This window comes from Mauremys mutica, chromosome 8 (assembly GCF_020497125.1).
Source record: "Mauremys mutica isolate MM-2020 ecotype Southern chromosome 8, ASM2049712v1, whole genome shotgun sequence".
In the NCBI taxonomy this organism is placed as follows: Eukaryota; Metazoa; Chordata; order Testudines; family Geoemydidae; genus Mauremys; species Mauremys mutica.
In genome coordinates, this window is record NC_059079.1 from 18,709,980 (window position 1) to 18,734,472 (window position 24,493).

The 24,493-nt window shown below is 40.6% G+C and overlaps 1 protein-coding gene across 3 annotated transcripts in view; it reads left to right on the top strand.

Annotated features, from left to right (window-relative positions):
* Nucleotides 1-24,493, top strand: part of PDE4B (phosphodiesterase 4B) — a 361,995-nt gene that overhangs the window by 254,372 nt on the left and 83,130 nt on the right. For all 3 annotated transcript variants that reach the window (XM_045028054.1, XM_045028055.1, XM_045028057.1), the window contains exon 4: nt 21,143-21,337. In XM_045028054.1, coding sequence (XP_044883989.1) covers nt 21,143-21,337 — 195 coding nt within the window. The remainder of the gene's footprint in view (nt 1-21,142; nt 21,338-24,493) is intronic.

Here is a 24,493-nt window from a genome sequence, read left to right on the forward strand (position 1 = left end):
CACAGTAATTAATTATTCTAATATAATTTAGAGATATTGATTCAAACTAAAATATGGAGCGGATATTTATATTGTCTTGTATTATGTGAGAAACAAATTAAGTAGTACTATATAGTCTCTATACTATACTATACTATACTATACGACTCCCTGAGGCTGGTAGACAGAAAACACATAGTTCTTCTCTCCCCATGACTGATTGGTTTGTTGGACATCATCCAATTTCAAGCACATAAACACATTTTCAGAAAGGTTTACTGACCTGAAAGACTAAAGTCTTTAGTTTACTTATTTAAAAGAGGAAGAGAAAGAGAGAGAACCTCATCTGCCTTCAGATGGAGTTCAACAGAAGTATAGAAAATGGGGAGGAAAGTTTGAAAAACTAAATTTAGATTCAGCTGCTCTGCTCTTTGCTGCCCCTGTGCTCAGTGTAGCAGAACTGGCACTGAGTGTATTGACCCTGTCTTGTGGGTCTGCAAAGGGGGAGCCAGCACCTCATGCCCCTCTGAACGTGTTGTGAGTTGGGAAAGCAGTGAATCGCCCTACATTTTTGCTAGTCTTATGCTGTAATTGGGTGTGACTTTAAAATGAGTTAAAATAATTAACCTTTTACACAACATCCAAAAATCCTCAAGTGCCAGGCTACTGTTAGCTAAACTCCCATGTTTTCAGTTGAACTACAGGACTAAGGTGAATGTCTGACTTATATAATTATCAGTCTGGAAATTTCTACCTAAAAATGTTATTTATTTTCAAAATCACACATTTTTGGTATTTGCATGTACTGTTAGAACAAATAGATGTGTATTACTCAGGACACTAGATCTTGCTCAGCGTCATTTAATACATGTTTTTGTAAATTAATACAGTAGTACAGTGAGGTATTATTTATTTCTTGAATGCCTCCCACTTAGTCACTTATCAATGCATGCTGGCAACTAGTACCGGAGAGCCACCTACTGGCCAGCCTTTGAGTAACACTTGTGACCAGTTAGTTAAAGGTTCCCCGGTCTCCCTTGTCTGTGAAATCATGGGTCCCTTTTCCCCCCCTTTAAATAGTTAATCAGTTTGTATTACATTAAATACTGCAAACCAGAAAGTATTTACACATTTTTCAGTGTGCTCTTCTTTGGATTAGTTATGGACTGTTCCTGTTCTCAATATTACAAATATAAACAGTTTAAAAAGAATATACTAGCATACTAAATTCTCCTGTTAGATTGAAACTGCAGCTTTTGTGATGGTGACTGTATTTCTTACACTGCATTGGGTGGATGGGTTTTGTGTAGTGACTATGTATCTGAGGCCTTCACTCTGAAACTTCATTTTTCCTAAACTGAAAATGTGTTTGTGCTGTATTTCTCTATTGTGTGGTATTTCCAGGCTAAGACTGTCGTCTTGATTGATTACTGTTTTAAGGAGTCATTAGTGTGGGTCTGTAATGTATTTTGTTCTGTTAACCTGTGTCTTTATTTCTTCGGAATGGTACTACTTCTGACTGATAGTGAGTGATTTTAAGTCTCAGTGATTTTAGTAGGTTATCTTAGACATGAAACAGAGCTGGTCAGAAATTGCTAATTAAATAACATTGGTGTTGTAACAAGCCTGGAAGCAGGTTTCTGAGGGATTTGCAGGTCTGCAGAAAATAACACAGAAATAGTAAATGATATTTTGAATGCCAACAGCATGCACTCTACTTAGACCTCAGGAAGCATTGCATCTTCACCAACAGGCTTAAAAATCTAATATAGACACAGACAAGGCAGGTCAGACATACTGTGTGCAGTGAGATGCCAATATGAGTTCATAGAATCATAGATTATTAGGGTTGGAGGCAGTGTAGCAGTCTGGCAGAGACCCTTTCAAAAGGCTTCATGGGAAGGAATGTGGTTTGAGGTGGGATTTGAACAAGGAGGTCCTTTGGCACCCAAGAACATGAAGACTGTTGCAACCATAAAGGGTTGCATGAAAGAAGTCTCAAACGCAGAACAAGAATACAATGGGAGTGGACAGTTGGGAAGCTTGGAACAAGCAATGGGAACCAATGAGGAGGAGGAAGACATGAGAGCAGAGAGGTAAACAGGAGCAGTTTCATGCATATGCTGTGGAGGCTGACCTGTCGAGAGCATAAGGAAAGGGAAATTATTTTAGTTTTCTCCTTTCCCACAGAATGGAGGGAGAGAGGTGAGATGCAAGGAGGCCAGAAAGGAGGATAAAGCTGAGGACAAAGCAAGAGTTGACTGTATAGATAAGGTTGGTAGTAGAAGGGATGGGGAGGAAAGGAGAGACTTTTAGGGCTATTGCAGAAGAAAAACCAACAAGACTTGTGCCTAAGAGTAGGAGGAGAAGAAGGAGAGAGAGAGGAGTTCAGTATTATTTGACATCAAAACGGCAAACCTATAAGAGGAATAGTAATTCTTGAAGGTGGTGGACAAAAATATGTTCATTTTTATTGACATTGACCTTGAAGTGATGATGTGACATTCAGATATTATAACGATAATCTGAGATCTGAGAATGGAGAGAGTAGAAAAGATGGAGAAAGAGCTGTGGGTCATTAGCATGGCAATGGAAGCTGAAAGTATGGGAATGGATAAAGCCACCAAGGGATAGAGCATAGAAAAAAAAAGACACAAATGGAGCCTCCTATATTTAAAAAATATTTTAGGTGATTGTCTAATATTATGATATTTACAATATTAAATGCTTCTAACTGTTGGAACACCACATTCAGCTAATTAGTGGATTTAGCCCTCATTTGCTTAGTGGACAGAGCACTGGCTATGGATTTAGGAAACCTTGGTTGTATTCCCAGTTCTGTAACTGGCTTGCTGGGTGACCATGAGCAAGTCACTTCAGTTTTCTATGCCTCGGTTTCTCCAGCTGTAAAACGGGGACAATGATACCTCATTTTTAAAGCACTTTGAGAGCTACTGAAGAAAAGTACTATGTAAGAGCTAAGTGATATTGTTACTATTTTAAAATACTGTCCCTTAAATGGGGAGGAGGGATATAGCTCAGTGGTTTGAGCAGTGGCCTGTTAAACCCAGGGTTGTGAGTTCAATCCTTGAGGGGGCCACTTAGAGTTCTGGGGCAAAATCAGTACTTGGTCCTGCTAGTAAAGGCAGGGGGCTGGACTCAATGACACTTTGAGGTCCCTTCCAGTTCTAGGAGATAAATATATCTCCATTATTAAAATTAAATAATAAATATAATTAAGCCATTGACAAATTTGCCTCAGTATTTTGTCAGAGGCAAAAAGGTACTTTTATCATTGTAGATAGTCCATACCCATCAGCATTTTAAACTTTACAAAAGCTGTAAGCCAGGTACTGGATCTTATTGTTGGGATGCTGATCACAAATTTACGCAAACTACATGAACTATGCTGCAAATTTTTCAGCTTAACTCTTCATTAAAACAATGATCATTCAGATGATAGACTTTAATCCTCCTGTCCTGTGTTTCCTTCTTTCTCCCACTTCTTTCTTTTATAGTTTAATAGGGAGTTTTCCTCTTACCAATTCAGGCCTCATTACTATCCCAACCCAGAATTTTGTGTTCATTCAAAATGTAGGAAACATTTTCAAAAACTTTGAATGTCAAAATATCAGAACACTTGTTTAAAAACCATATAATCTTCCCTGTTGTTTTTGCTCTGTTTTGCTTTTGAAAGCAATGGGTCCTGTGCCGGATGTACAGGTGCTTCCTTAGTGCTCCCTTGTACTAAACCTACTACTTCTGTCAAGCACTGCAGTCAGGAAGCTTGAAATGTTACAACTTTATTAAACCTATGCATTTATGAACAATACCCTATTCTTATATGGCAGGCTTTGTATGTACTATCTGCATACATATGCATATACAGATGCGCTATTTATATAGAACTTTTTTAACAGCTTTGGTGACACGTGATGCTGCCACAGACATCTTGCTCTGGATCTGCAATGTACAAAGTGTCTCCAGAGTATCCCCCTCTGCTACACCCAATGTTTGCACTCTCCTCCTTGCTGCTGGCTCTCTGCTATCCAGGGCTTCCTTCATCTTACCAAAGGGAAATCTCAGATAACCGGTTAGCCAGCTTTTTGGCTGTATTTGTGCAGCAGAAAGGAGCTAGAGAGGGGCCAAAATGTAGAAGCTAATATCTCTCTGAATCCTAACACCCTTCCTCGCAAAAGCTAGTTTATATGGGGTGATGGGTACCACTTCTGGTGGGAATACAGGTATTTAAGCAAGAGTTTCGTCATAAAAACCAAAAGTGCAATACTGGCCCCATTTAAGTCAACTCTCATTGTCTTCAGTGGGACTAGGAGTTCAGCCCTGGATTTTTAGGAATTAAAGGTTCGTCATATGTTAGTTTGAACAAAATCCAGTCACACACTGGTTCACAGAAATGGGTACAGATGTGGCTGACCAGATGAAATAACAATTCAGAAATTCACAAACTTGTTATCTGTAAATCCTTTTCTACTGTTCACCTAGCTCTGGTGACAGTGAAAGAAACATAACTGCAAATGAGTTTAATATAGTAAATGCACAGTTATAGTTTTATTAATCACATAGGGTTGATATCATTAGTTGCAATACTATAAACGCTGGCTTTTTAGAACACAATGAATTCAGTACAAGTGCAGAATCAGTTATAAAGAACGAGCAAGGTATTTTCTACTAAACAAAGGACCAGATTCTGCCACCCTTACATCAAGTAATATAAATGTGCAAATGCTCTCATTGATTTCAGTAGGACTACTTCTGTATTAAGCCACTATTCAACATGAATAAGAATCAGGCCTTTAATCAATAAGAGCTGTAAAGAAAATTATCCATGAAATCACATCATGTACCTAAACTATTATTTATGTAAAGTGCCTTTCCACACTGATTGAAAAGATATTAATAGGGACATTTGGGAGATGAGGAGCAGTTAAATCTCTCTGAAATACAACGGAGCAGATTATTTTTTGTGTAAAAACGAACAAAAATACCCAGTGAAATCAGCAGTCTAAACATAGGCTCAAGACATTCTATAGTCCATTTGCTGAGAAAGTGTCATAAGCTAAGGGAACATAGAAGTGTATATATTTATGTAAAGAAGTCCAATAACTGGATCAAATACTTATTTTATGAATTAAACAAAATGGCTTAATGAAGCAGTTAGTGCAATAACATTCCACATGTCAATTGTTTGTCTTCAGTCCTTGTGGCTGGACTGAAAGATATTTTAAAAACTTACCATGGATAGTTTGTAAGTTGTATGACACAAAGCCCAACTCTCCGCACAGTTCAGCTTAGAAGATAAAGTGAAATAATCTGTGGTCTTTGCAACTATTGTAAATTATTGCCATTTCATTCCTCGGCTCCTATCTGTCTGACAGCGGGCCAGCACAGATATTTGCCTTATATTTGATGCCCTTCACACACACTGTCTCAGCCTGCCAGAATTACAGTAGCGCAAACAGGTTTGGTGTTGGATTTAGAGTGACCAGACAGCAAGTGTGAAAAATCGGGACAGGAGGTGGGAGGTAATAGGTGCCTATATAAGAAAAAAAACCCAAAATTGGGACAGTCTCTATAAAATCGGGACATCTGGTCACCCTAGTTGAGTTGCTGTCTTTATCTAAAAGGTAGAGTACTCTGTGTAACGAAGTATCAACGGTCCCTTTTTTTTTAAAGTCCAAGATGAAATAAACTATGGTTATGGCCAGGTTACCTACAAACATGGAGTACTTTCCTTCCCCTGTGAGAGAGAGAGAAGCACTTTCAACAAGTGGTTGGAATGTGCGACTGGGAATCCGAAGATTTGTATTCTCTTCTTAGTTTCTGATATGGACTCACTATGAGGCTTTGAGCAAGTAACTTGACCTGTAAAATGATCTGTGAGTTGTTCTGAGCTCCGTCCATGAAAAGTGTTTTACGAGATTGAAGTATTATTTTCATTACCATCTGTAACTGAGTCGAGTCTTTCATTACTCTCTGTTAAAGGAAAAGGGGAAATCCACTGATAGCTACAAAGGAAAGCATCAGCAGCAGGCTCCATCATTCAGAGTGCTCTCTGCAGTCCATCTGTCATAAATGAAGCGGGGGATAGCACCCTTTTATGGACACCCAATCAGCCAGTTAGCTGTAAAATCCCTGTGGTAGCTGTTCTCTGCTTGCTTTACCTGTAAAGCGTTAAAAGTTCCCCAGGTAAAGAAAAGAGCCAATGGGAAGGTAGAACTTTTTAAAACTGGGAAAGAAACTTTTCCTTTTGTCTGTTGTTCTCTGGGCTGCAGGGACATGGAGCAGAAATGCTGTGTAAGGTTTGAACCAGGTATGAAAAAGTATCTTCCATACCTAGAAGAAATAATTTGGATAGGGAATGTTTAGTTAGACGCTATCAGGTTTATTTCTTATTTTGGCTTGTGGATCTCCTCTGTGCTAACCCCAGATGCTTTTGTTTGCTTGTAACCTTTAAGCTGAACCCCCAAGAAAACTATTTTGGCTGCTTAATTTTTGTAATTGTTTCTTTTAAGATCTAGGACAAATCCTAAATTCCAGATGTAATTTTTTCCTTTTTGTTTTTAATAAAATTTACCTTTTTTTAAGAACAGGATTGGATTTTTGGTGTCCTAAGAGGTTTGTGTATGTTGTTTGATTAGCTGGTAGCACAGCTAATTTCCTTTGTTTTCTTTCCCGGGGTGTGTGTGTATGAAAGGGCTTGAGGGTACCCCACAGGGAGGAATTCCCAAGTACTCCTTCTTGGGTTCAAAGGGGTTTTTTTGCATTTGGGTGGTGGTTTACCAAGCCAAGGTCAGAGAGAAGCTGTAACCTGGGGAGTTTAATACAAGCCTGGAGTGGCAAGTATTAATTTTTAAAATCCTTGTGGGCCCCCACTTCCTGCACTCAGAGTGACAGAGTGGGGATCCCAGTCAGAGGGAATAGTTGCCAAAAAGACCAAGAGGCCTGGTTTACATAAAAAATGTTACCGTGATTGAATGTGATAGCAAAAACTGACCCAATGCTGAACAGAACTTGGCAGTCATTGTAGACCTGGACAAATTGTGTTCAGCATTGTGGGCGCACATGAGTGTGCACAATAGTGTTGGAGAATAATACCATTTTTGTAGAGCTGACCATTCCAGAAACTTGTGGAAGTGCTATCAGAAGGATGGGCACATACATGGCAAGACTGTTTTTTCTCATGCCCTGCATAACATGGGTCACAGAATGGTGTTACAGTCCCATTGAATTGCTAATGGTGAGCGTTTTAAATAGAAAAACATTATTTAAATTGGCTTATCCAGGGAATCGAACTGCTTCCTTCAAAGGAGCAGTTCATGATGTTGAAAGCCTCAGCATGTTTAAGAACAGATTTGGTTTTGATTAGCTGTAAATCAAAAGAGCAGGTTGAGAAAATAGCATAGCAGGAGAGCACTGTGCAGATAATGATAGAAAATATGAGCAGAGCTGGGTGAACCCTGTGTGAAATGAGTGAATGTTAGGACTGGCAAGATTTTTTTTAGGCTTAATCTTATTCTTTCTTTTGGCTCAGCACCCTTGTGCCCAGCACTCTTCAAGATTTCTCCACAAGAGAATTTAATTTTCAACTATTATATCCAATAGGCAAGGTATTCTTCCTTCTCCTTGTGCTGCTAGTTATTGCTGATATCAAAGGGATAGGCACAAATGGAAACGTTTTATTGGCGATTGTAACCTTTCTGCCAGAAGCAGATTACGTGATGCATTTTGGATGCAGTACGGTCTATAGCATGGGGCAAGCAATGCAATTGCTTCACTTTAGCACGAGACGCCATACTTTTTATAGATTATTAGTAACTTGGTTTTTGTGCAGCAATAGGTGAGAAAGGAGAGAACAATGTTTTTTATATTAAAGACAACCCTTGAAATAGTTCACTTGTATTGCTGCTTCTGCTAAGAAAGGATTACTTGGCTGTCACACGCATCTGCATTTAAAAACTGTTGTAGTAAGAATAGAGGGGGCATTTGGGATCTCCAACTGTGCCCTGCATTCTCTGGAGACTAGTGGAAATAAACCATTGTGAGTCGACAAAACAGCCAGACGACATGAGATGCGCAGTTTAGGAAGGTTACAACTGATGGATTTAATTGAGTATGAAATAGGGAAGCAGAAACTCAGTATTTATTTTTAGTGTATTGTAGGAGAATGTTTTTAAGGTATTTATCTAAAATTCATACAGTATAGTTTAAAAGATTTAAAAGATTACATTAAAATATTTAGTATTTTCTCAGGTCTCGTCTCTGCTAGGAGAATCACAAATCCATCTTTCTAATTTAGACTCGGGCAAGCACTTTCACTGCCATGTCATCCACTCTGCAGTAAAAACTTCTGCACCCTGTCTACTCTAAAGCATACGCTGTTGGTAACACTGATGCAGCTATACCAGGGCTTCAAATGGCTATAAATGTCTTAATGTAAATAAAAGTGTCCTCATGGCAGAAAATGTTAAAAGCAAATCGTGCAGGAACAACTGTTCTCTGATTTAATACATCTACTTGCTACTGAATGAATGTGTGGGAACAAGGTGAAGTAACAGTTCAAGTGCTGAATGTGCTAACAGCTGAGATTTAAGGCCGTAATTACATCTGATGTTGAATAAGCAGGTAGCACAATGTCTTCTTCATAGTAAACAATTATGATGAGAAGGACTATCTTAATTTTGACAAGAAGAGAATTGAAAAGGAAAAAAACAGTGGTTCAAAATGAGGACTGTGTACAACACTTAGAAAACTAACTATGCTTATATTGAATAGATGTGTTCTGCTGTGGGGAAAAATGAAACCAGTTAAACTATTATTTTGAAGTGATACGTGAACAGAGCTATGAGAACTGATTCATCTTCTCATAGGTCTCACACCCTCAGATACTACAGTGATGATCATACAGATGTGGAAGTCTAGAGAGCAGAAGTCATAGCAAGAATCTCACAAACCAAGCGCTACAGCGGAAGCTCAGTGGTGTCAAGGGAGTTTTGCATGCCATGCCAGTAGAATATCTTAGCGGGGATGGGACTTATTTCCCAGTTAATACTATTTTTGCCTTTGAAATACATTAGAGCTAGGCCGGAGTTACAAAGGTTAGTTCCATTAGGTCTCAACTTTCCCATAGTTCAAGGGTGTTTTGAGTCCGGATTCAAGTCAGTTTCCAGTCACAATTTGAACACACTGCAGCCCTGGAATCAATCTATATGGTGAGTAGGGCAGAGCTCCACTCGGTGATAGATAGTTCTAGTTCTATTATCCCCATACGCGCCCCCTCCCCCAGCTCCATGGAAGTGGAGAACTCTGAGTTAAGAATACTGAACTATGTATTCAGAGAAAATAAATTCAGGTAAACATCTATTTCTCTTTATAATTCATGCAGAGGTTTAATAACATGTTTCACAGCAGATGACAGTTTATATTTATAAATACTAGTAAATAAGGCAGGATATGCCATATCATACAATTATCCAATGGAAATCAAGCATAGCACTAATGAAGAGTACTGTGGCCACCTTGAAGGTTTAAGCATGAGATTTTGATTGATTTTGTTCTATTGTTTAGTGGATGCCATACACTAGGGAGAAGGAATGAGTCATAGACCCATAGAATCAAAGATGATTAGGGTTGGAAGAGACCTTAGGAGGTCATCTAGTCCAACCTCCTCGTCAAAGCTGGACCAACACCAACTAAATCATCCCAGCCAGGGCTTTGTCAAGCCGGCCTTAAAAACCTCTAAGGATGGAGATTCCACCACCTCCCATTCCAGTGCTTCACCACCCTCCTAATGAAATAGTGCTTCCTAATATCCAACCTAGACCTCCCCCACTGCAACTTGAGACCATTGCTTCTTGTTCTGTCATCTGCCAGCACTGAGAACAGCCTAGCTTCATCCTCTTTGGAACCCCCTCTTCAGGTAGTTGAAAGCTGCTATCAAATCCCCCCTCACTCTTCTCTTCTGCAGACTAAATAACCCCAGTTCCCTCAGCCTGTCCTTGTAAGTCATGTCTTTTGAACTGGTCAGAGTAGCAACTAAATGCAGGGAGGCCTTGTCTGATGGGGAACAGTATTGGAGAAGGGCAGAAAAATGTCTAGTATTTGAGGTGCATAGGGAACAGAGCGGAGAATAAATGAGTGGCGGTAAGGAGAGAGTGCTAAGGGAGAAGCAAATCCAGGGAGCATGTTGAAGATGAGGAGGGAGCTAGGCAGATAGATGGGATATCATAACCAGCTTTGTGGAAGATGTAACATCTGATTTTTCATTGCAGATAAAAGGGGAAATTCTCCCTTCTGTGCCAAGTAGGCCCAGAAGCTGGAGTGTTGCTGGAATGGCAGAGATAGAGCTACTTCATTGCTTCTCTAGCGGCAGCCTTAGGGCTGCAATTGTTTCTGCATGGGTTGAACCCCCTCTTTTCCCCCAAACAGAGACATCCTGTGAAGGGCTGAATGACTAAGGGACCCACATAATCACAGATTTACAGACACCACCAAATATCCCACCAGGCATGTACATTAAACTCCTGCAGTGCTGAGCACCACAACACAACCTCAGTGTGGATCTCCTGTGTGGATTTCACTAATCTCATCCCCTCCCTCCATGTACCCAGTCATGACCAGGAGGGGAAGGGTGAAGTTAGCCCAAAAATGAATAATTGTTACATTTACTCAGTTTCTGGGTATTAGATATTTTAGGTTAAAGAGTTATTTTATGTGAAGTCTCAAAAGGCAGCTTTACAGGGTCAAATCCTGAGATCACTGAGCACCCACAATTCCTATTGATTTTAATTGGGTGCTCAGCATCTTTCAGGAACTGGCCTACCAACATTGATTTGTCTTGTATAATATAATATGTCCAAGACAGGCACTCTGAATCTGTCTTCTCCTTCCTGTTTTATGTAGGGATATGATAAACATTATATTGGATCTTAGTGATGATGAAAGAATGTCTGGTTTTAAGTACACTCGTTTACAAATTTAAAAAGGCCATTCAGAAAAAATAACAAGCTGTTCTGATAATGTGAAACAGGTGCACAAAATTAGAGAGCATCTAGAAGAGGCCATTAATGTAAAGCGCTGAAAATGTAAGTAACTGCATTTGCCAGGGACCCTTTAGGAAAGCACGCTTAATGAATCTGAAAATCTAACCAGAATATTAGTTGCTGTCTTGTGGGGAAGAGATTTTGGTCACTGTAAGATGAGCTTTATCATTAGCAACGTCTGTCAGAATCACCTGAAATTCCACTGCAGGGAGCAATGACGGCACCATAGCAACTATGGAAATTTGTATTTTTCACTGAAGTGTGTTAAATGGACAAAGAAGGGACCCTTGGATGTGTTTGTGGAACTCATAACAGAATGTAGCCTATATGTTATGTAGGATTGATTCTCTCCTTCTCAGGATAAATGGATTTGTCACATGAGCAAAAAATGTATTAAAACTGCCTTGTTAAGGGGCTTAATTTTATATATTTTTATTCCACATCTTGAGACAGTATGCAGATTGTAATGAGACCAAGAAGTGGCACAGCAACCACAGGATATGCAATCAGAATTCAAATGAAATTCAGAATGTTAGACCATATCTCTCCTTTTTTCTGAAATTAAAGCAAGACCCTGCCATGGACTTCAATAAAACCTGGAAGTAGAAATATAATTAGCATGTTGGTAGGAGACACCCATGGTCTGATGGAGAAATTAGATTAGGAACTCGGTGTATGCATTCCAGATCCAGTCTCTTCCTCGGGCCATGAGGATATATATACTTTTTTGTTATTCCCATAGAAAAATTTGTGACAAATCCTGTTCTAAGGACATAATCTAGTACCTAGCATTCTGCTTGGGAAGACCGTGTGCTGAGCCTAGCAGCCTGCTGCAAGGCTGAGAGTTTCTTAAGGAGGCTTTGTTCCCTAAGCCATTTAGCACCCATCAACCCATAACCAGGGGGCGGGACTATACAGGAAGACCAGGGCTTTATAAAGCCCACTCCTAAGTGACCAGAGGAGCTAGCGAAAAGGAGCAGCTAACAGGGGAGTTTTGTGAAGGAGTTTAGAGGGGGAACCTCGGGGGGGGGATAGATACACTTAATATTCCTTAAACTTAAAGCCCAAAATACCCCCTGATAAAAACAAATCAACAACAACAAAGGAACAAGCTTCAGGAGTAAAAAGAGAATTCAGGCAGAAGTCCAGCAACAGAGTGGGGGCTACCCAGTTTATTGCACCCAATGCAGCATGTATGATTATCTGCCCTATGGGCAGGTGGCGTATGTGTGCATTCGGTGCAAGGAGCTCCTGGCCCTCAAAGACCATGTATGGGCTTTGGAGACCAGAGTGGCTGAACTGGAGGAGCTAAGGGAAACAGAGAGGTACATAGATGAGACTTTCCGGGACACAGTAGAGTGGTGCCATCCCCAGTCTGACAGCCTCTGTGCTGCTGAGGAGGATGAAAGTTTCAGGGAAGGAGAACATCCAACTGGACCAGAGGGAAACAATTCTATAGTTGGGACCCTCCTTCCAGATGATGATGTGGTGTAGGATGCACTGAGGATACCTCTCTGGGGGAGGGAACTCCTGTTACTAGGAAGAGACAGGTATTAGTAATGGGCAATTCGATCATTAGAAACCTAGCTAGCTGGGTTTGCGATGACTGGGAGAACTGCATAGTGACTTGTCTGCCTGGTGCAAAGGTTGTGAACCTCTCGAGACATCTAGATAGACTTCTGTGCAGTGCTGGGGAGGAGCTTGTGGTCGTGGGTACCAATGACATAGGGAAGGATAGGGGAGAGATCCTGGAGGCCAAATTTAGGCTTCTAGGTAAGAGATTGAAGTCCAGGACCTCCATGGTAGCATTCTCTGAAATACTTCCAGTTCCACAAAATGGCAGGTGAAATTTAATGTTGATAAATGCAAAGTAATGCACATTGGAAAACATAATCCCAACTATACATATAAAATGATGGGGTCTAAATTAGCTGTTACCACTCAAGAAAGAGGTCTTGGAATCACTGTGGATAGTTCTCTGAAAACATCCAATATGTGCAGCAGCAGTCAAAAAAGCAAACAATATTGGGAATCATTAAGAAATGGACAGATAAGAAGACAGAAAATATCGTATTGCCTCTATATAAATCCATGGTACGCCCACACCTTGAATACTGCATGCAGATGTGGTCGCCCCATCTCAAAAAAGATAAATTGAAATTGGAAAAGGTTCAGAAATGATCAACAAAAATGATTAGGTGTAGGGAACGGCTTCCATATGAGGAGAGATTAATAAGACTGGGACTTTTCCGCTTGGAAAAGAGATGACTAAGGGGGGATATGATAGAGGTCTATAAAATCATGACTGGTGTGGAGAAAGAAAATAAGGAAGTATTATTTATTCCTTCTGAAAACACAAGAACTAGGGGTCATCAAATGAAATTAATAGGCAGCAGGTTTAAAACAAAACAAAGTATTTCTTCATACAATGCACAGTCAACCTTTGGAACTCTTTGACAGGGTGTTGTGAAGGCCAAGACTATAACAGGGTTCGAAAAAGAACTAGATACATTCATGGAGGACAGGTCCATCAATGGCTATTAGCTAGGATGCGCAGGGATGATGTCCCTTAACCTCTGTTTGCCAGAAGGAATGGGAGACAGGCAGGGGCGGCTCTAGGAATCCCGCCGCCCCAAGCAGGGCGGCGCGCCGCGGGGCGCGCTCTGGCGGTCGCCGGTCCCGCGGCTCCGGGGGACCTCTTGCAGACGTGCTTGCGGAGGTTCCGCTGGTCCCGTGGCTCCGGTGGAGCATCCGCTGGCACGCCTGCGGGAGGTCCACCCGAGCCGCGGGACCAGCGAACCCTCCGCAGTCATGCCTGCGGGAGGTCCGCCGGAGCCGCCTGCCGCCCTGCCGGCAAAATGCCGCCCCAAGCGCGCGCTTGGCGTGCTGGGGTCTGGAGCCGGCCCTGGAGACAGGGAATGGATCACTTGATGATTACCTGTTCTGTTCATTCCCTCTGGGGCCCCTGGCATTGGCCACTGTCGGAAGACAGGATACTGGGCTAGATGGACCTTTGGTCTGACCCAGTATGGCCATTCTTATGTTCTTATGGACATTTCTGCAGGGATCACATGAGAGAGATTGTGGAGTAGCTCTGCAGCCACTCTGGGTCAGTTACTTCTCCCTAATGGCTCTTTGCTGCCCCCAAGGTGACCTTGAGGGAGGACAGGAGGATCTACTGAGCCGTGGATCCTCTGACCCCTCCCACCTAATAGAGCAGACCCTCCTCATCCCAAATCCTGTGCAATAGGAAACACACCAGTCCTTCTCCCCAGGAAATCTCTTTGGCTATGAAGGTACTAATTGGATTTGCCCCCTAAATTAGGTCAGTGCAATCACTTTGAATTCAGTGGGATTTCACCATGTAAAAGAGCAGAATGTGGGCAAATTGTGAGTTTATTTTTTTTATTAATTCTGTTGTGTTTTCCAGCACGGTGTATAGGACTTAGTTGTATTTTACATTCAAGCAGAATTTTTCTTGGCATTTCACTGAGTTTTTCCTTTGTTTATTGATTTGTTGCATTAATAGTTTTTGCATCTGTGATTGAAGCAAGTGCCTCAATCAGCAGGTGTCTAGGCAAGCTACTGCTAACCTGTGCCATCTACTGGTTGTCTCTGTTCTGACTGTTTGTTATGGTTTTATTAAGTCTTGAAATGCAGAAGGACTGAGGGAGAATGCAGTGCCTCTTGTTAAAATATGTTTCTAAATACAAACATAAGGCAAAAGGCTTCCCTAGTTCTATTATTATTATTACTTTATTATTATTTTATTCAAGATATTTCTCTAATATAAATGAGAATATTTTGTAATAATAATAATACCTAGCTTTTTATATAGCATTTTTCATCCATAGAAGAATACCAGGTCCCTTTTAATTCTGTGTTCCCTGCATACCCAATATTCCTTAATGACTCCTGGGAGTTTCCTTAGTAAGACAGAGTAAATATGAAGGGTTTGAATGGACCTAATGGCACAGCCACATTGTCCCAAAGGGAGCACAAGCGGCCATTCTATCTTCTCTCAGGACTCTATGGCACTGCAGAAGTAATGCACACACTGCTTTTGGGGTTTCCACTTACTACTCCAGTGTGGCCAGCCAGCTCCTTGGGTTAGTGTATAGGGGAGCTGTGCCATTGCCTCCTCTATGTTCCATCTCACTCTTTTTTGGGGGGGGGCATGCCCTCCCAGGACAGTAGGCTCTGTGCTCCCTCAGATGCAAAGGCTGCAATTCTGTCTGGCCCTTATGCAAGTGTGGGTGAGAAGGGGTTTCTCCCTCCCCAGTGTGGACCCATGTAATGGCCAGGATTGGCCCTGATGGAACAGCAGTTCACAGGATGTGGTAAAATTCTGATCTTTTTCTTGTTTCTAGTCTGAATACATTCTTGATTTCGTTTTCATGTCAGTCTTACTCTTTGATGACTAGCAGTGTCCATGGAGTTTCCCTTTTGATCTATTATTTTGTTTCTGTTGTTGTTCAATGATCTCTGGAATGTACTCAACCCAACTAATGTCTGGTTGATGATTCATGCTTGTTCCTGAATTGCACAGCTGTGTCTGTTTCTTTAAAAATAAAAAGCCCTCAGGGATTATAAAAAAGGCCGTTTGTCTCAATAAGTCTTTCTACAGTAGGAATGTACCCTAACCTTTTTAATAGGTCAGCAATTCAGTCTTTGCTTTTCAGTTATTTTCTTGCATATAGACTTTGTAGTTTACACAAGTCAATAGTTAACAAACGCCTATTTTACCGTAGATTATAAAGCCAGAAAGGTCCCCGTGATGATCTAAAGTGATCACCTGTGTAAAACCAAAGGCCATAGGGCTTTTCTGAATTAATTCATGTTTGAACTAGAGCGGATATTTTAGAAAAAATCCAATCTTGATTTAAAAATTGCCAGTGATGGAGAATCCACCATAAACCATGGTAAATTGTTCCAGTGTTTAATTACCATCACTGTTAAAAATTAGCACCTTATTTCTAATGTGACCAGGATGGCGACACTGCCCAGAGCTCCCGTCCCTAGGGTGCTCGTCTGAGTGAGGGCAGTGGCTGCCATGGAGGCCTGGGTGGAGGGAGATGCCACTGCTGGGAGCCCCCCAGCCTCTTCGAAATGAGTGAGGTGGTGGTGAGCTCTGCCATGGGGACCCTGGAGAGAGAGGTTTGGGGGTCCCAAGCCTGTCCCTGGCGGGTGGGGGGCTCAGGCCTGCACAAATGCGGGGAGGGAGGGTCGGGGTCCTAGGCCTGTCCCAGTGCAATGGGGGAAGGGGCTCACATCTGTCCTAATGCAATTTGGGGAAGGATTGTCTGAGTCCTGGGCAATGGGGGGCGATGCGGGGGTGCGTGTCTTAGCCCTGTCGCTCTGTGTGTGTGTGTGTGTGTGTGTGTGTGTGTGTGTGTGTGTGTGTGTGTGTGTGTGTTGGGGGCGGGTCCTAACTTGGGAGGATGTCACAAGTGTTTCATGGGGTGGTGGGGATCCCAGGCCTGTTCCAATGCAGCGTGTGTGGTGGGACCTGAGTTAGGTTTGTGACATCTGTGATGGCAGCACATTGAGCTCTGAGTGCCCCAGAGTTACCAGGACATCCCCATCCCCAGGGTCTTTGTGAGGAAGGTTTGATACCTATAAGGCATCACTGTGGAACCTGACTGGACCAACTTGTGCATGGGCACAAAGGTGATGGGGTCTTGTCTCTCTACTTTAAGTGCAAGTACCAAAATGCACATTTATGTGAACATAATCCACGCACCAGTGTGTTACCCTAGTGGGGACTTCAGTCTCCATTTTATTTTGTTGTCTTTTAAACTCTTTTCCAGAAGCTGGGAATGAGCGACAGGAGTTGGATCTCTTGATGATTACCTGTTCTGTTCATTCCTTCTGGGGCACCTGGCACTGGCCACTGTCTGAAAACAGGATACTGGGCTAGATGGATCTTTGGTCTGACCCAGTAGGGCTGTTCTTATGACTTTGGCTAGCTTCAACTTCCAGCTACTGGATCTTGTTATATCTTTGTCTGCTAGATTGAAGAGCTCTCTATGATCAAATTTTACAATTAGGGTATGTGTGTCTTTTAGCTAGATGTCTGTAAATACCATTGTTATTGAGCTGAGCTTTTTTTGTTGGTTTTCTGTGCACAAATAAGGATATGTATTAAGTCATTCATAAAAGAAAACACTGATATTTATTCAGCTATATATCATTTTGTAGATGTACTTAAGCAATTATATTGTTAAGTGCCATAATATAGCATGGTGATTATAGGAATCTCCTTCATTGCATACTGTATAAACTAGAGCTGTGAGTTTGGCTTTCATAGGAACCTTAACCACGTCACATATCTTAATATTGTTCTTTGTGTTTATCATTTTGTAATGCCTTAAGGAGTCATTTACTTGCCAGAATAAATCTTGGGCCAAATAACTTCTTGTATATCCAGCTTCAAGGAACTGAAAGGCTAGAAGAAGATCTGGTCTTGTATTTTTCCGGCCCAATATGTGGTTTCTAGAAGCATAAAATGTGAACCCAAATACAAATGTACATAATGGTATATTTATGTTTCACCTGCCCAGTTCTCCGTGCACAATGTATTGCTACTGATACTTTATCAGTTGTTCTTTTATGAATAAAAACATGGTTTTTGGTATATTAAATAGTTCTTCAAAAATGTTTCTGGCACAAATTGCCACACTAGAGTAGGCAGCATATACTTCTGATGCTTTGGCTGTTACTGCTGTTTCAAGGCGAGTTGCTGTAGTCACACCCTATTCTGTTAGATAACAGCTTGGGGGTAACATTGTGACTCATTGCTTGTCAAGAAAAAGAATTCTAATTTTAATCTATGAGCGGCTGAAGTGTCTGTGCAAAAAGTAACACTTAAGTATATGCTTGGTGCCTGGTGTTTGGAAGGGACAGTAGTTTGGGTCACCACAGTAACTCTCTGTGCTTTTGCTCAGCTGTTGGATTGATGTGAATATCATAACAATTAGAAAAAGGCCAAAGCCACAAAGTTCAGATCTAAGCAGATGTCCAGATCTGAATCTGGTTTGCCTAAAAGCTTGAGGATGCTTGGATCTATAGTTTTTGTTCAGCCCATAATGGAAATAGGGCAGTAGCAAGTTTGGGGGGAGGTTGTTGAGATCCTGAATTTTTTGGTTGATCCTGATCATCCTGTCTTTAATAACAGTTCATTTCTGTATAGTAAGATTCTTATTCTCACTCTGCAAGACCTCTCAAGTAGCCTGGCTTGCACTGGGATTTCTTTGCCTATCCAGCTGCTCAAAAGATATTTTTTTCCATACAGTTCGTAAGGGTGATGCTTCCAAATGCATAACTTAGCTCACAAAGAGAGAAAATATTAAAACCATAGTCACTGATTTTTTTCAAAAAGCCTTTTTTTTAAATCCTCAGGTCCCTTAGGCATCTGTAGCTTTGCTGTCTTTCTTGCATACTTCATCAACCTTCCTGTGTCGTATCTCAGCAATGCTTCTCCTCATTTGTTGGAAATTAAGGTTGCTTTCAGGCATAACTCAAACCCTCCAGACAGAGGAAATAACATGTTTAATAAAACCTTAAAATAAGAAGTGAAGGGAAAAGTCTCCTGTGTTCCTTGCCACCTTCGCATTGCCTGCAATGCTGTCAGTGATGCACCCACACAGCCTATAAGGGTTTCACTTCCAATTTCAACAGTCACGAAAAGAATTACACACCCTAAACTTCATCCAACTCACAGTCTAATGCACAACTTTAACAGTGACCTCATGCCCAGTTGTATAACAGGTTGGCACATCTGATCAGCCTTCCTGTGTAGTAGCTCAGCAATGCCTCACTTACTATTTATTTATTTTTTACAGATGTCAAGAGCGTGTTGTGCATTTTACAAGACAAATAGATAAATGAGCTCCCCACCCAAAAGACCCTTACAGTCCATCATTAGATAGGACAAGTGTAGGTAGCAGCCAGCTGGAAGGGAAGGATGAGGAAGACCGGGATTACAGTAAGGAAATCCTCCAGGTATTCAGTTTAGGCAAGGTGGTTAAAATAAACATTTTGGACTTTTTTAAAACAATTATTATTATTGTTTCCTCACTTCCTGAATGAGGAGAGAGTAGTGGCTTTGGTGGACCAGATTGGTTTACAATTATTCTGTCTACAATATTATAGCTTACAATTGGAGATACCACTTTTTTAGTTTAAATTGAACACCAGTTTGAACACTGATCAAACTTTTCAAGAATCAGTTTTATGAAATAAATACTGAAAAACCAGAAAGGGGCACTTTTTTTATAGAATCCATGCCCCCTTTTCATGAACTATGGGATCAGTTACATGCACCCATTATTACTTCCTATCCATGATTCCTGTTTCAGTTGTGCATAGCATTGATGCGGTGAGCACTTGAGTTTTCTGTGGTTACACACCATATGGGAATACAGACAAGAAATTAGATGCCTCCACAAAGGTGTTATACATATTTATTTTAACGTTTGTGTTTATTTCATTGCCAATGGAACAACTGATGTCTACTCAAATTTCTGCAGTCACAATTGAAGTAAACCTTTAAAAAAGAATGATGTAGGAAGTTGCAGGACACTAAAGTAGCCAAAACCAACACAGCAAATAAATAAAAATATAGACCCAAAACTGACACCCGCATTAATAAACAGTAAAGTTACTCTGTCTCAAATCATAGTCACGGCCATTGATTTCAATGGGACTATTTGCATATAAGGGGAACACAATTTAGCCGTGTATAATAACAATCAGGGTTTGACATAAACTTAAAAAAGCAAGAAAATACAGTCTGAATTTATCCTTAATTCATTTTGGTTTTGCTTGGATATTGCAGCACAGATGGTATTTACATCAGTCAGATGGGTTCCAAAAACCCAACCAAAACAGGCCAACCTGCTTATTTTGGGACTTTATGAGGGGTGTCTCCTACTAAAATGTCCAAAGTGACTTCAGCCACATGCTGCAACAGCCAAGTTATAAACCCATAAGAAAATGGGTGTATAATGGAAACGGTGACAGAAGATTTTACATAAAAAACAAACTCCATTTTGCTCAACCTAGCAGTTTGAAAGTGGATGAGCTAAAGAAGTATTTCTCACAATGTTTAAGCTGTGAAATGTATTTGAAAGTACAGGCCACAATCTTCAAACTTGGTTGCCTGAAATTAGGCACCTAAATAGGTGACCTGACTTCCAGAATTGTTGAGGATACGTAACTCTGACTGATGTCCGTGGTTGGCTGCAGTGCGGATTACAGTTGCTGAGCTGAGCTGCATGCATTCTAAAGGGAAATATTGCACTGCATATGGATAGCATAGTTCTTCAAGTCCTTCGCCATATTTGTACCTTCAAATGAGTATGGTGGGATTGGTATTTAGCTATTTCAGGCTTTCCTGGTACATATTCCCTTACAGTAAATTTTGTACTATTCTGAAGTCAACTATTTTATGTGCATCCGTGTTAAACTTTGAAAACTGTCTGTTAGCTCATACTAGACGTGGCTATTAAAGCTGGGCCTGGACTAGCTTGTTCAGTAATGCTGCTCAAGGATGTCTACTGGATTGTGTGCATTTCATCTACATTATTCTATGTTAACATTGTGAGGATCGTCACTGGGGCTCAGCTAATTGAGATTAGTAAGAGGGAGTTGACCTTTATCACAAGTGTAAACCTGGAGAGAGGGTCGAGGAAAACCACGGGGCCCGGAGAAGTAACCTAGCATCTCTGTATGGTATGTTGAGCTCAGAAAAGTTCAGACAGGAGAAAGAGAAAATATGTACAGTATAGGAAGGAGCTGTGTTAACTTAGGGCAAAATTATGCCCTATGTCAGCAAGTGTATTTGTGAGTGAATTTGGAGTGCTGGAGCAATAGCAGCCACTCAGAGAGTTCAGGAGCCCTTCTGCTGATGCAGGACCGGGTGTAGTCCTGTGTCCTCTTGCTTTCTTTAATACATCTGTGCTGGAGACAGCAAGCCTTGCCACAGGTTGAAACCTCAAAAAAAATGCAAAACTCTGCCTCCTGTATTTGAAAGTTTTATGCTATACTCTGAAAATACATCTCAGCAAATGTGCATGAAACAATATGTGTTTTGTTCATAGCTTTGATGTGGAAAATGGCCCGTCACCAGGTCGCAGCCCGTTGGACCCCCAGGCCAGCTCTTCTTCAGGACTTGTATTGCATACCACTTTTCCAGGCCACAGCCAGCGCCGGGAGTCATTTCTTTACAGATCAGACAGTGATTATGACTTATCACCAAAGACTATGTCCAGGAACTCCTCTCTTCCAAGTGAACAGTGAGTATGAATCCAGTTTACATCATTCATCACAATAATGAGACCAAGCACTTTACAAACATCTCTGTAATCTTCATAATACCCCAAAGAGGTAATTATGTATTTTACAGAGAGAGAACCCGAGGCAAAGAGGTTTTTATTAAACAACCCAGGCCAAATCAGGAGTTCATGACCCCCAGCCATGTGCTCACAAGACTCAATGTTTTAGCCTATTAAATAAATGTTTCCCAGCTCGTAGAAGAGCATTGCAAATCAGCGTTCTGAAATAGCGTTGTTGTTGTAGTGCCTTTACATGTTACTTGTATGAAAATTGGTTCTTTTTTTAATAGATGAGGTTCATTGTTATTTTCAGCCAAATATTCACTTACCTTATATTTCAAATACATTCTTATGTTTTTACATGATATTTTGTTTTTTTATAATGTATGGTTAATATAATACAGTGACCATGGATGGATGGATAGGTAGGATTGGTAAAAAATATGTCATATACAGGGGCGGCTCTGTGTTTTTTGCCACCCCAAGCACACCAGTCTGGCAGCCTTCGGTCATGCGTATTCGGCATTTCTGCGGGTGATCTCCCAGTTCTGCGCCTTCAGCATACCTGCTGCCGAATTGCCACCAAAACCGGGGGACTGGCGGACCTCCCGCAGAAACGCCGCCGAAGGCAGCCTGACTGCCGCCCTCACGGCGACTGGCATGCCATGCCCCTCCCCCCCCCACTTGCTGCCCCAGTCACGCGCTTGCTGCGCTGGTGCCTGGAGCCGCCCCTTGTCAAGTAGATGAAATAGGTTTACTTGATTTGCAGTCTTTTAGTTTAAAGTGCACATTTTAACATTTTACTGTTGCCTTTTTCTTGGTGGCTTGATAGGAGACCACATGAGAGTGGAGAAATTGGCCTCATTAGACACACTTTCCATGCTTTTAAATGAAGGCAGGTAACCAAATCTATGTGCCAGTAATTATATTCCAGCAACTGAATGCCTCTTACTGGGCAAAGGCATCAATATTCATAATGTTTTATGGGGGGAAAAAATTGAGGTAATTTTTCAAGTGAATTTAATTCTGAGGAAAGGTGCCAGAAATTGAAATTCTTTCTATAGATCAGATGGAGCAAGAGGCTGCTGCAGGCCCAGTTTTCCCATGCAGCTCTCCTCATCTTCCCATGACCAGCAGGAACTGTCTCAAGGTAGCTCAGCTACTGGAGGGTAGTTCATTCTTCATGTCTAATCAGTTTTTAGTCTCGTTACAGAGACTACCAAAGTTGTGCAACTAGTGCCAACCGTGAGGGGAGGTTTTATGATAGAACTCCTGTTTGAGACCGTGAACTCATTTAATGGGTCAGTTAAGCAGCCGAGACGATATTGAAGACGAGATTGGATCTGCTGACCTTGCACACAGTGTCTATATCCATTTACCAGTTGGTATTAATTTATAAAATAGGTGGTGCTTTCATAAGAAATGGTCTCATAATTAGAAATGGGAGACAGTAAATAGGTAAAGTATAATGGATTATAGTGTGTTTTTGTTTTTCGTGAGTGTGAAGGATCTCTCAGACTTCTGTAGAATTTTAATGGAAGTTTATAGGATTTTTATAAGCATTTCTAAAGGGCCTTGTGGAGTACCATAGTAATTACTAGCGGAGGGACTATATAAACCTTAGACACAAAAGTTTCAAAATTAATTAAAGGGATTGGGCCTTTATTTCATTTCTAAATATTAACCTATTGCTTATTTTAGAGCAGAATTAAGCCGTATTCAGTCCTAAAAAATTGGTATTAATGCACACATAGGAAATTATATATAAATGCCATGACCTCAGAAAATAAGAATGTTGGATATATGTGATGTTATCAGGAACATGTATAAATTCAAAATGTCAGGCATGGGCTCTTAATGTGAGAGCAAATAAATTTACAAATTAAGAACAGCAGTTATTCTCCATTAAATTCAAAACCTGTCTTTTTCCTCTAAAAACAAAGTTAAATAGATTATTATATATTATATGAATTATAAATATTTTATAGTGTAATAGAAATCTAAAAGTTAGCAAGATGGTCCAGCTATCGTGAGAAATACCTACCAAAAACTCTAGCTCTAGTTAGCATTTAGCAAATATTTTCATAAGAGACTGTAACATCTCTAAATTATGTAAATAATATATTATAAGATAATATTATTTACATTTGACAAAAATTATCTGCTGAAGCAAAAGGATTTGTTGTAATGGCTAAGGTCAATCAATGCAAATCTGCATACTAAAGTATGTGTACTATAAAAAGCTTCGTATGATATGTACTCGAATAAAATTCTCAGTACATATTTAGTTGATTATAAATACAAATACATAATATTTACCAACCCCTCCACCACCAAAGGTAGTAATGCATTTTGCACAGTGCATATTCTCTAATCTTCCATGATGAAAATCCACAGACAAGTAACAATGTTTAAATAACATTAAAGGCTGTGACACGAATCAACAAAAGCCAGGAAATTCAAAGATAACCTTTACTCAGACTGTTATGCTTTTTTTTCCATCACAGTATGAGTGAGCCACCTTAACCTTGAGTTTCCTGGCATTTATTGCCTTGTGTTACCAAAACTGAGCAGTTGTTCCAGCTTCAGTTGTTTTTTGTCTATGAATGTGCACAGTGACTAGGGGATCTTTCCATCAGGAGCAACCTTTTATGTAATTTAAAGAAACAGTATGTGTAGTAAAGCTTTATTTTTGAATAGTGGGGCTATATGAGAAAACATTGCATTGTAAAATGCTCTTTTTCCAATTTGAAATTAAACTGTATTTGATATAAATAGTTATATTTGCTCATAAATGTTAAGGAGCCAGTTTTTAGTTCCAGCCTTGAGTTTTGCTTACACAAGTCATGCAGTTGGGTACCCAGCTTCCCAAGTTGAATATGCATATATTGTGTTTGTGTGCACTGAATGGGTGCCCACCCACTTTAGTAGATACATCCATTTGCTAGCAAGCAAAAGTTGCGGCATAAAATAAAATGCTAGCATAATGCTTGGTTTGGCTGACTGTACATTAGCGATTACATTCTGTGCAGAATTTTTACATCATACAGTTTGATGAGTATGTGTATGTACTGTACTAAAATACTGATAATTATTCTCTGACATATGATTCACACT